Below are 12,999 nucleotides of genomic sequence, written 5' to 3'. Positions count from 1 at the left end.
CCAGCAGAGTTCACAAAATAGCTGAGCAAGCAAAGTGAGGGGGCTCAAGTATTGTTGTCTGTAACCTTTGACCTGTAAAAGATTCCACAAAGTCATCCAAAAATACAGCATGGAGTCTGCGTCTACAATAAATCTTCTGAACTTATTCTCTTCATTTAATCTTTCTAATCAAGACTAATTGTTTAATTGAAGCCAGGGTGCAATTATGAACATTCAAAGGATGATCAAGTGATACTAGCCCATACTTAGGAGTCATATGGGTTTGGGAAGAGAATAGAGAGTTAAACATCAAATTTAAAGATCACACTTTTTCCTAGTTTTGACTCATCTTGTTCCCATTTTGTGACATACCTACTCCCTCCTAAATAGGATGGTAGCTTTCTGTCATTTTGGTATAAATAAAAATACTTAACTAATTACGGCCTCAATTAATTAACCTCACAATCAACAACAGATCGAATACTTCAAAGTATCATTTAACTACTAATTATCCTAATTTATCAAATGTCTAAGTAATGTTTTTTTCTTTGACAATTCAAGGAGCCTACATTTCGGTCTCAACTTATGCAGTTGCCAACTGTTTTTTGTTTTCATTTTTAAGTTGTATCATTTTTAAGTCTCAAATCATACAATTTTCATTTAAAGTAAAATGCCATAAGTTGCCAACGTTATTTTTCAGTTTAAGCTGTGTCATTTTCAGTTTCAAATTATACAATTTCAGTTAAAGTATTAAAAATGCCATAAGTGCCTAAAAGAAGAAACCTATGCAAGTTACAATAGGATCACATGCCTTTGATGAGACACACTGTTGTATATATCAATGTGTTAGCTGTATCCACGACAACTATCATTAATTAATTTCAAACCCAAACATTCAATCTCTATAACTTTCGCCAGACTAATAAACATCGGAAGTGACATAGCAGGTTCTCTCTCCCAAAGCTTCCTACCCAGAAGGTGTGACAGTAACGATCCTAACTGACGTGGAAAAATCACCTAAGCCTCAAAACCATATCGCAAATAACACTCAAAACAATACCAATAAGAGAAAACATGTCACCTTATTTGAATTATTAAGGGCAACCAGAGGCCAGAACACTTTTATCTGTTAATATACTGGTGGAACATGTGACCTAAATAAAATATTAGATTTGCAATCTTCATCAGACACAAGAGCATATTTAGTGATGATAGTATTCATGGTGTCAAAGTTCTTTGTTAGTCTAATATTGAATGCTGCAAGGGGTTTTGACAATTTACTTTTACAGGCTATTCTTGTTCTGGGTAAAGTGTGGGCATGATGACATACTGTATGTTTACATGTTATAATAAACAACATTCCTGTATCTGCAATTCATAAATCTAAGATCATTCATAAAATGAGTTCAATTAAAACCTGTATGTTGATTTTGTCATCTGGTGATGTCCTACTTAAACTTTTGATCGGTCCATAGACCCCTGCAGGGAAAATGAAAATATGTTCACATATCCCACTGGGACAATGAAGATATGTTCACAAATCCCACTGGGACAATGAAGATATGTTCACATACACCCCTGGGACAATGAAAATATGTTCACATATCCCACTGGGACAATGAAGATATGTTCACAAATCCCACTGGGACAATGAAGATATGTTCACATACCCCACTGGGAAAAAGCAGATACGTTCACATATCCCCTGGGACAATGAAGATATGTTCACATACTGTACCCCACTGGGAAAATGAAGATATGTTCACAAACACCCCTGGGACAATGAAGATGTGTTCAAATATCCCCCGGGACAATGAACATGTGTTCACATATCCCCTGGGACAATGAAGATGTGTTCACATACCCCACTGGTATAATGAAGAAATGTTCACATATCCCCCGGGACAATGAAGATATGTTCACATACCCCCCACTGGGACAATGAAGATATGTTCACAAACACCCCACTGGGACAATGAAGATGTGTTCACATATCCCCGGGACAATGAAGATATGTTCACATACCCCTAGACATACGGAATACCACCATGGTTGGCAACAAGGTCAGGAAAACATTGTTTATTTTGACCAAGATACTAGCACTTTCAGACTTAGTTTTTGACAGCATATCTAAGTTATTTAACTGTGACCCGGCCCCTCCAATTTTCACATATCACATTTTTGTCCCTACCAAGCCCACAAACATTTCAAGGATGTACTAACGATGTGTTGATAAAGATGGGTTAATGGTTTTGAATGTATTGCAAGTTAACGCGTGTAAGAAACATTACTCATACAGTCCTAATATGATTGTAGGGAACCTCTCAAACTTGAAAGAAGTCTGGCCAGTCATGAAGTTACTGTGTACTTTTAATCAAGTCTGTGTGTGTTGGAAATAGAATGCAGAATAGGGGACTCTGTCTCTAGTCTACATTTACCCCTAACTCATAAGTGTCCAATAAAATTCTTGACATTTGAACGTATTAACAAGGAATGAGTGTAATCTGTTTTTCATTGGTGGATTTTGAATCTATTTTTGAAGGATACCGATTGGCTGTTAAGACGATGGTGAATGGCTATGTATCCCTCCTCTTCTTCTAGAACTGATTATTTAAGTATTACAAATAATCCATGGTAGCCATGGTGATGGCATTTCTTTTAAAGGAGATCAGTTTACAAAACTTGCTGTAGAAGGAAGCCATTCATGTTAATAAGCATAATCTTCCTGTAGTTGACCTTACTTCACACCAGACTAGACTGTTTTATTAGTGAAGCTATTAAACTTTGTTCACCAGGCTGCATCAGTGATGAATGGGTACCTTCATCTCACCATGGAGCTCGTTTATAGCTCCATCATCTCACTTAAGTATGTAAGAAAGTAATCCAATTGCTGATGAGGAACACCCTCTGTCAGGATGTGGAGACGTTAAGTGATGGTCCCAGGGGCAGGAGAATGTCCCAGAGGCAGGAGACAGTCCCAGGGGCAGGAATGGGCATGACCATTTCATGCCTGCCTGGAAATCTTTAAACACTCATTGAAAAGAGAAGGATGTAAAACTGTCATCCATGGGTATCGTTTCAAATGACTTTCTGTGACAGAATATCTTGATTTATATCTGATATGAAATTTATAAAAGCAACTAGCCATCCAGACAGACCATTTCTATTACCTGCATAAACTTGAAAAGGTAGATAGTTCACACTGATGGCAAATGCAGTGATTTGTTTTGTATATAATGTTGCTGCTGCTGTTCAATGCATTCATTATACGGCTATATTCCGGTTTCATTATACGGCCATATTTCTGTATTGTTCATCCTGTGAGCCGGTATCATTACATCTTCAAGATGCTATAATTGCACACAGGCTGCAGCATGACTTGTTTCATTAAAAGGCCATATTTCTGTTTTGTTCATCCTATGAGCCGGTTTAATTATACGGCTATATTTCTGTTTTGTTCCATCTGTGAGCCGGTTTTATTATACCGCCATATTTCTTTGTTCATTCTGTGGGCCAGTTTCATTTCATGGCCATATTTCTGTTTTGTTCATCCTGTGAGCCGGTTTTATTATTCGGCTATATTTCTGTTTTGTTCATTCTGTGAGCCGGTTTTATTATACGGCAATATTTCTGCTTTGTTCATCCTGTGAGCCGTTTTCAAAACAAGGCCATATTTCTGTTTTGCTCATCCTGTGAGCCGGTTTCATTTACATGGCCACATTTCTGTTTTGTTCATCCTGTGGGCCGGTTTCAAAAAGGGCCATATTTCTGTTTTGTTCATCCTGTGAGCTGGTTTCATTATACGTCCTTATTTCTGTTTTGTTCATCCTGTGAGCCGGTTTCATTATACGGCCATATTTCTGTTTTGTTCATCCTGTGAGCCGGTTTTATAATACGGTCATATATCTGTTTTGTTCATCCTGTGAGCCGGTATCATTACATCCTCAAGATGCTATAATTGCACACAGGCTGCAGCATGACTTGATGTTGTATTGGTTAATAGAGATTACACACAGAATGAACATTATATAGTTCAACTTACTCTGCAATGATATGCAACAAAATTATTTGGCCAATAATTAAAATACACCATACAAAGGATTGTGTATGTTCATTGTCACACAGCTCTTACACTGAACACATATAACTACTTTTGTTGTACGTGTTGTACCTGTTGTACAGTATGTGTTGTATGCTTTATTATTGTGAAACGTTCTTTATATTTAAGGTTGCTTCAACTGTGTAACATACAATATTCTATACAATTAACAGAGCTGTACTACTCTGTTCGTAGTTTTTGTAGATATATCTTGCCCAATTAAGAAAGCACTTCTGCCTTAATTCTGAAATATTTTAGAAGGGCAAATAAAAATAAATAATAACTTTATCCTTTTTCTATTAAATCTTTATGTAATTTGTTCAATAATGCACCAATATTGTAAACTAGTAAATTGTACAAGTTGATGAGTACTGAACCAAATCTCACAGTAGCTTCATAACATTTCCAAGAATTTCAAAGTTCTTTCCTGTTATGCCAAATTTCCCTCCAAGTTCTTCCTAAGCAGACAAACCCCATTTAGAATCAGATCAGATCAGATCAGATCAGTGAACAACATTCTGTGTGAGTGACAGTAAACTTGAACTGGAGTGAACATTTTGGTTTTTATACTTTAGCATCATATTTGGAACAACTATATACTGATGACAATGTAGCTGGTTCCCTCTTTTTCCTTAAATTTTTAATTCACAATAGAAGAATCTGAAACATGTTAAAGGAGATGTGGCCAGATACCTCATCTCACGAAATAATTAATGACAGAGAAGAGGAAAGAAATAACAAGATCAATTAGAGAAGTATTAGATCAAAGATTAGAGACACCACAACCAGATTATTAGTAAGATAAAAGTACCCAGTAAACCCTCAATCTTAGCTCTCAATTCAATTACCCAACAAGCCCTCTTAGCTCCTCCCAATTTATTTACTTTAATAGGTAAGTATATGAGTATAGTTATTATAGAAACCTCCACAAAAGAAACTTGCTCCAAGTACATGCAGAAATCCTTTATCCAGTTAATGAGAAGGGAAAACCGTCACCTTTAAATAGAAAACTGTAAAGTTCCTAATAGGAAAGGAGAATTTTCAGTAGTGATGTTAATCTGAATTTGGACGGAGAGAGAGGACAGGATCATCGGAATCCATAGGGCTCAGTTACCTCACACCCCCCCATTCCTTAAGCCCCCTCCTTAATCTCCCACTAATTATCTTGTTGAAAAGAACCATCTGGTAGGCTCTGTGAGGAAAAAGGATCCTTGATATTTGTGTGAATCACAAATGACACAATTATTTCCTTTTGCCCGTTTTTTTTTTTTTTTCACTAACTGTATCAGCACCAATGGAGGTAACACTTCATATGTTATGTTTACCATGGAAGATGCAATATCTGAAAATATGTAAATTATTATTAATGTCTTTTTTTTTTACTTTCTGATTGTTTTTGCTGGAATAAAGATCATTCCTTCCTACCATTTCAAACACCGCCACCAATGTTGAGTAAACTACAGGAGGCTGTAGACATAGCACACCACATCTTGTAACAATGTCTACACAAATTAGAATAAAACTGAGTAAAATCAAATATAGAGAATTACATACTTAACTCCATTCACAGCAAATTAAAGAAACCTCAAAATTAGAAAAGAATGATGAGGCTAGTATGTTAAGAGAGAGTAGTGTGTAGAGATAGTAGTATGTAAAGAGACAGTAACCAACCTTTCAAATAAAATATTTGAAGGGATGGCTTTTTTCCATCTTATTGTACAGACGACATTTTTACAAGCAGAGAGAGTTTTTGGTTGGGAATTATTAATCGACTTACTCTTGAATTTGGAGCAAATAAACCACAAAAGATGCAAAGCTGATGATAAATACCAAGAATACCTGATGACGCAGCAGGACAATCAAGCAAACAAAAACAAAAAGAAAGAAAGATATGTTAATTAGCACATAAAACATTAATTAGCATAATGAATGCAATTATCATGGCAATATTAATATGAATATGCATGTCTATGATAGAAACATTAATAACATCATGAATATGTACATGTAATATGACAACAAGCAGAACAGTTGGGAGAATTTTCTAACATTGCTTGAACTACCACTCTATACTGTCGTCACAAATCATGCTTCAAAGCACTCATACTGACAGTATGAACAGTTCCTAACCTTTATGATTAAAGCAGAATATTCAAAACGTCAGGACAGTGCAGTGGGACACGAGAGTAAAGTATAGAAAGTTCTCCCAACTTAGAAAACAACATTATTAGCAACATGAATATGCATGTGATATGACAACAACATTAATAGCATGAATATAGGCACATGTGTAAAATATGATAGCAGCATTAAACAAACATACACTGTGATACATATTACTACACAATGTAAACTTACAGGTAACATGGAAGGTATAGTAGTGAGATTGGGAAACTGGGCATGTCTTATATTCCAAATAGTTGCATTTATTGATAACAATAAACTTCATAAAAATTTACAAAAATACAAAATAAGAATAAGAAAAAAAAAGGAATGTTAGAGGAAATATCATAATTACTGTATATTTAACCACAAGTTTTATGAAAGATTGAATCTTAATGTTGGTGATAAAATGAAGAGAACAAAAACTGGGAATAATGTATCCAGTTCTATCACATCAAATAGACAATGTGCTATAAGTGCAAAGATGTATAACAGTTTGTGCATACACAAACCAAATTATTTTACAAGAGACAAATTTGCAGGGCCTTAATAGCTAAACAAAATTTGAAAACTATATTACTCCCTGAATGAATATAAAATGGACCTTAAATGTACAGTGGGTTTGAAATAGCCCAAAAAAGAAAATGTTTACTGCAGTAGCACTGGAGGTTTCCACCCAGTGACCTTGAAATAATGATTCTGAGCACTGACAGCAATACTGTCTCTGTTGGTTGGGTTCTTTCATTTTAACTGTTACTTAATTCAGAATCAGGAAACAATTCAAATATGATCATAATGTATTCACTAAAAATGTAATATTTTGATTCACCTTGAGCACTGTTATCATTGGATATGTCTGTGCTTTATAAATCCTCAATATTATTATTACTATTAAGAATGAAATGATACATAAATGTAAATGCAGGCAATTAATTAAGTACAACAACAACTCCACACTCAGCTCATTAGTAAAAATGTAACAATAATGTACACTGTACACTTGAGATGAAGAACAATGTACCACTAACCATTATATAATATACTGACATTTGAACCGTGTGTATAAGGATGAAGGGAAACTGCTAGAGATAATTTCCTGGAGAACAGTTTATGAGATAATGAAGTTAAGCAAAAACCATTGATGCCCAAGCATTGTTACCAACAAGCATGTTCGGGAAAGTGCAATGTCTTTATTCTGCTAAAATATATGACTCAACACTCCAAGAATGAATTAGAATGAGTGCTGTTAAAATTGTAACCAGAATCCAAAGATTCCACATACGTAGTAATGTTTCTTTATTATTTTTCCTTTAAACCCTCTCGTAAATCCATGACAAGATCTAATGCTCTCTCCCCTCTTACTCCCCCTCTTACACCCCCCCCCCTCTTACCCCCTCCTGACTATTTTATTTTCCCAATTGACAGAAAACCTTCCATCAATATACACAGGAGGCTTTGCACCAGTTATTCCATATGTTCAATCATTCCTGATGTGACATCCATAACACAAATTTTACATAACTCTGGCACACCAGAAAGTACACTTTCTGAATATTCAGCACACACTTGGATATGTATGGAATCATTGTAAATCTGCAGATTCTTAAAACAGTTGAGTCTCGATCTATAAGGAGAATGTTCCTTTACATTCCAAATCATATTAAGAAAACATTATATAAATATGTTATTTGCTCATCGCCAGAAAACAGGGTTTTTTCCATGCTGATTTGTGAAATGAGGCAATGAACTTAGAATGTCTAATTGACTTCATTTCTATTGTTTACCTATAAACCATTCAATTCAACCGACTGAGATTTCACCTGCCAAAAAAGGAATTCTCCTTTCTATTTATAGTACCATGATCCTCCCTTACTTACCTTACCTAACAATACTATTCTACCTGGGCCAACAACTATCATTCACAACTGCAGAAACTTTATGTTCTTCAAGAGAGGGCAGTGTGTTACATCACAGAGAACCTCTCACTTTCTCACTATAATGCTCTTTTCATTAAACTAAAACACCCTCAATATTCATCACATCAATAGTCACCAAACTACAACCTTTGATCCAATTTTGTGATGGGGCCCTACAAACAACCCTTTTATCCTATCGTTATTCCGTGAACGACCACAGCGATAGATTTAGCAACTCTCTCAGCATTCCTGTAAATCCTTTGAATTCCACTCAACATTGTATTTGTTTCAAGGATTCTAAGATCTGGAACTCCTTCACTGACAGTCTCAAGACTGATGTAACATTGCCAACTTTAAATCTCGTTACAAATTTAGCTCTTTTGTTTTAAGTATTCCTAACGTTTCTGTCTTTCATGCCGTCTTATCTTTCTAGTTTGAACACTGTAGTCTGCTTTTATCAGTTCTTATTCCATCCTGTTTTCCTAATTACTTCCCGGATCAATTTTCTGGTTAAACTTTCTTACCAGTGTCCTCAGTCATTCAATGTCCTACTCATTGTGATTTAATACATATTCTCATATTATTCATTAATAGTACTGACGTATATCAATTGAATATTCAAGTCCATGTGGTCACTTGAGTTTATCTGCTGGTATTTCAGCTACCTTCATAAGTCATGTACTATTCTTATACAAGTCATCTTCATTATTAATGTATAAATACTTCATGTATATTTATATGTCAAAGTCTCTGTGGCGCAGCAAGGCTGTTCAATGCTATGCTGTATGTATTACTGCATGGTGCATATTCCCTATGACAGAGACCATTTCCTAATAGTTGGTTATTGCCATAGAATGCTAGATATCTGCCCTAATTGCCAGTCTATTGATCGTGTCTCTAAATGGCATTGGTAATTACTGCTATTTAAGTAGAAGGAGCTCACAGAGGCAGCAGTTTATGCCCCAAGGACAATCAACGCAAAGTTCAAATGTCGCACATCGAATAAAATTTCCACTTTGGAACTGTTTATTAGTGAAGACATTATGATTGATAGACTGATGAATGAGACAAAAGAAAAATAGCTGAGTATAAACAGAGCATGACTTCACAGACGATTCTCAATACCATAAACAGGAATTGATACCCTTGCTTTTCCTCCTCCCCTATCCCTCCCCCTCCCCTATCCCTCCACCTCCCTTACCCTTTCCCCTAACTAAGTTGCTTTCCTCTGAATGAGCCATTTTCTTCAAAACTGTAATAATTTGGAATGACAGTAGTCCCTTCCTACCAGGGTTTCTGTTCTCTAACACCATACAGAAGTAGTTATACCAGTCAGTATATCAAGGTTATCCACTAAAGCAGTGCATTCTATAGAATAGAATAAGTTAATGGTGTTGGTGAATAGTGAAACTATCAACACCCAGCTAAACTTAAGTACCGATGTTACATAGGTAGTAAGGTGAGTACAGATGTTACATATAGGTAGTAAGGTTAGTACAGATATTAGATAGATATTACGGTTAACCACCTCTGATTTGAACTGAATGTAGAGTCAACCTGCCCTGTTATCTCATTACTGGCCTGAATACCATCAAATACTCTGAAATGCTCCTAAAATAACCTCGCCCTTGACAGTTCGTACAGCCCGTAGAAATATAAATTCCTGTCAGACAAGCTATCCTATCCTGATTGGTGGTGAGGGTGTCAGCTGATTGGTGGTGAGGGTCTCAGCTGATTGGTGGTGAGGGTCTTAGCTCTATTTAGTATGATAAATGATACCTGTATCTGACTGTATGAGGCTCGGTAACAGTTATTGATCGGAAATAACCAGGACTATTGTTAATGCTATGTGCATGTACTTATCTCTCATCGAACAAAACACCCTCCCATCTCCCCCCCTCCCCCCACACCCACCATTACTAATCTGAACAAAACCCAGTCTGCACATAATCCCCCTACCTGTTCAATGCCCACAAGCTAATCCACTGTCCAAAGAGGAAAACAAAATTTTGTATCAAGGACATGTAAAGAGTAAGTTAACAACTTTCAACAGCTCAAACTTGACCTTAGTTAATGTGGAACTTCAATTTTGAACAGCATCAATATATTTATCATTTGAAAATGAATTATAATTTCACTTTAAGCCAAGAACATTGGTTGGTATGTCTAAATTGTTTACATTTAAAAAAGTGCAAATGTAATTGACAAGAGCCTGATCAGTATTATGCAAATATATGACACATGAATGGTGAGATACATGAAGAGACTGCGACAAATTCACGAATAAATTATGAGCATAAAAAACCATCACAAATAAATGACGGATTGCATGAAGCCACAAAACTGACTAGGGGATTCCAAATCATAATCATATTTAAATAATCACTGTAGGGCAAATGAGCCTCTATAGAAACTCTATAGAAACTCTATACTCTATAGAACTCTATAGAAAATAGACAAAGTGCAGGGTGTGAAACTATTGAAAGGAAGTGTTGGATGATTAAGACAAGGAAACCTGTCTAATTAACACTTTTAATTAACTACAACAAGTTATTGTTTTCATGTTCCAAAATACAAGTATTGTCAAGAAGTTTAATTGACTTAATTGGAATAGAAACCTACTTAGCAATTTCTGCCTGCCTTCTTTCTATTTACTACATCTACGTATTGGGCATTGGTATATATGATTTCATTACTTTTTCTGCCTTACTTGTCTTCACTTATTAAATAGGGCATTGGTATATCATTTCACTGTTTTGAGTAAGGCTTACAAGTATGTCAGCCTTCTTGTCAATATATGGGACAGAAATGCTAATTGTGTCAATTCTCTTGAATTGTAGCGAGGATGAAATAACCTGCCATGACAAAGAAGGAACTGTCCATGACCAGTAGAGACATACAAAATAAGATAGAGGTACATATCTGAAGAGTTCCATAGTTAGACAGCCATATATGTATAGACTTGTTGAGACTAGTGGAACACTAGTAGTTGTTACTCAGAGTTTCACACATTGAGCAATCATCAGACAACTCTATATGGAAGTAACTTGACTATAGTCCAACAACAACTACAATAAGAGCATATTCCTTAATGGATAAAGGTGAGTTGCTTAAATCAAATATAGTTCACAGACATTAACATATCAGCATAACATTAGCACATGGCAAACAAAAACACAAAAAAAAACATGTAAAAATGTGAATATGAGCACATAGCTGTTAGAACTCTCACTCTGGTGTGTTATTACCACACTGTATAGAAGACATTAACACGCTTATAATTTCATTTAAATACAACAGCTACTATATAATCTGTACGGCGGTACATGTACATATATATAGCACAGTTATTTATCATCTCTACAGCTTGCCAAACAGCAATAACATGCACTTTATTTCAGTACTAAATATATTTATCACATAAATCAACAATACATAATTACGTGCAAATGGATAATTAATGAAGCATTCATTCAGATTGGTAAAACTGTTTCATGACAAGGCCAGAGGAGTGACAGTTTAATTGTGGTATAACATTGCATTATATGGCGAATGAAGTAAAGCCTGCTGGCTTCTATTCAGTAAGTTAGCTTAAAGGGAATGTCTCTTCTTATTTCTTTTTGAAATATATGTCTGTTAGCAATGGTTGACACCATGGTGTATGATATTGATATCATATGCTTCTAGAGTGACTTTAATTTGAGATGTTACATTAAAGAGCTTGTGTGGGTAGTATAGTATTCATAACAATGGACATACATGCATATGCTATGCACAACCGGTGCTGTGGTCGGTGCTGTGGCCGAGTGGATAAAGGCGGTGGCATTTGAAGCAATGAGGCTTAGTAAATTAACACCATATAAGTTTCTACCAACTGGCTCTTTACCAAGATGGCTGTATTTTTATCGTGTTCACTGTTCTCTATTCCTTTTTATTTCATGATAACATTTAACTTTCCTAAAACTACGTACAAAACATCATAGAGTAATATAATTGTGTGTGCACATGTTAGTATTTCCTCACATATTTCCCTTCTCTTCTACCACAGCCTCGATCCTACCCCTCCCGAACTTCCCTCCCGCCCTTCCCTCTTGCCCTCCTTCCCTTCCCACCAACCCTAACCCTTTACCTTTCCCCAATAGCCTTCTTTCGTTAGCATAACCCAACGATTAGGTTGGTAGTTTCTCACTTCCCTTGGCATGCACTCTTTTATCTTCCATCGCCCATCCACTAAATCTCCCCTGCCCCACCCCCCCCCCCCCAACATTGATTTGCAACAACTGCCCTTTCCACATGTGCCATCACCCTTCCTTCCTCTTCTCAATTTAAATCTCTTAATTAGATTCAACTGTCCAAATATTTATATTAATTTCTACCCTAATAATGCCACTATTAAATTTGTCAATTAACTCCAAAATCACATCATTTTAGAGGATTGCCTCAGGTGAAACTACACAAGATCCAAATTACAACAATCTTCAATCAGCCGTGAAATATGTTACTCACCATCATGAAATTTACTTATTCATAGTCAAGCATGGCAGTAGAGTATCTCCGATAACTTGAGTATATAATTGATGGGTTAGATGATGTGGTGAACAGAGTTGTATTTTTTGAGAGATGGTTTCTATGATTGCAGTTAATAACGAGTCTGTCACCACCGGTAACATAAACAACTAATATTTTACAGTGTAATTACTGATGATGTATTCAAGCGGCAAGCAGAAATTGAGCCAATATACGAAAAGACCACGGCATAAAAAAGAATTTGCAAAAACAACACTTTAGAGAGCTGTAAAATGATTTCATTTTTTCATGAAGGATGCTAGAATGAAGTGCAAT

The 12,999-nt window shown here is 35.8% G+C and overlaps 1 protein-coding gene across 41 annotated transcripts in view; it reads right to left on the bottom strand.

Annotated features, from left to right (window-relative positions):
* Positions 1-12,999, bottom strand: part of LOC139968579 (calcium-activated potassium channel subunit alpha-1-like) — a 156,461-nt gene that overhangs the window by 112,683 nt on the left and 30,779 nt on the right. Inside the window, exon 2 of one of the 41 annotated variants that reach the window (XM_071972679.1) lies at positions 5,856-5,917. The exons of the other annotated variants lie outside the window; for them this stretch is intronic. Coding sequence (XP_071828780.1) covers positions 5,856-5,917 — 62 coding nt within the window. The remainder of the gene's footprint in view (positions 1-5,855; positions 5,918-12,999) is intronic. 41 annotated transcript variants of the gene reach the window in all.

This window comes from Apostichopus japonicus, chromosome 6, assembly GCF_037975245.1.
Source record: "Apostichopus japonicus isolate 1M-3 chromosome 6, ASM3797524v1, whole genome shotgun sequence".
Classification (NCBI taxonomy): domain Eukaryota; kingdom Metazoa; phylum Echinodermata; class Holothuroidea; order Aspidochirotida; family Stichopodidae; genus Apostichopus; species Apostichopus japonicus.
Note: the sequence above shows the minus strand (reverse complement) of the source record. Positions and strands in the feature narration are given on the sequence as shown.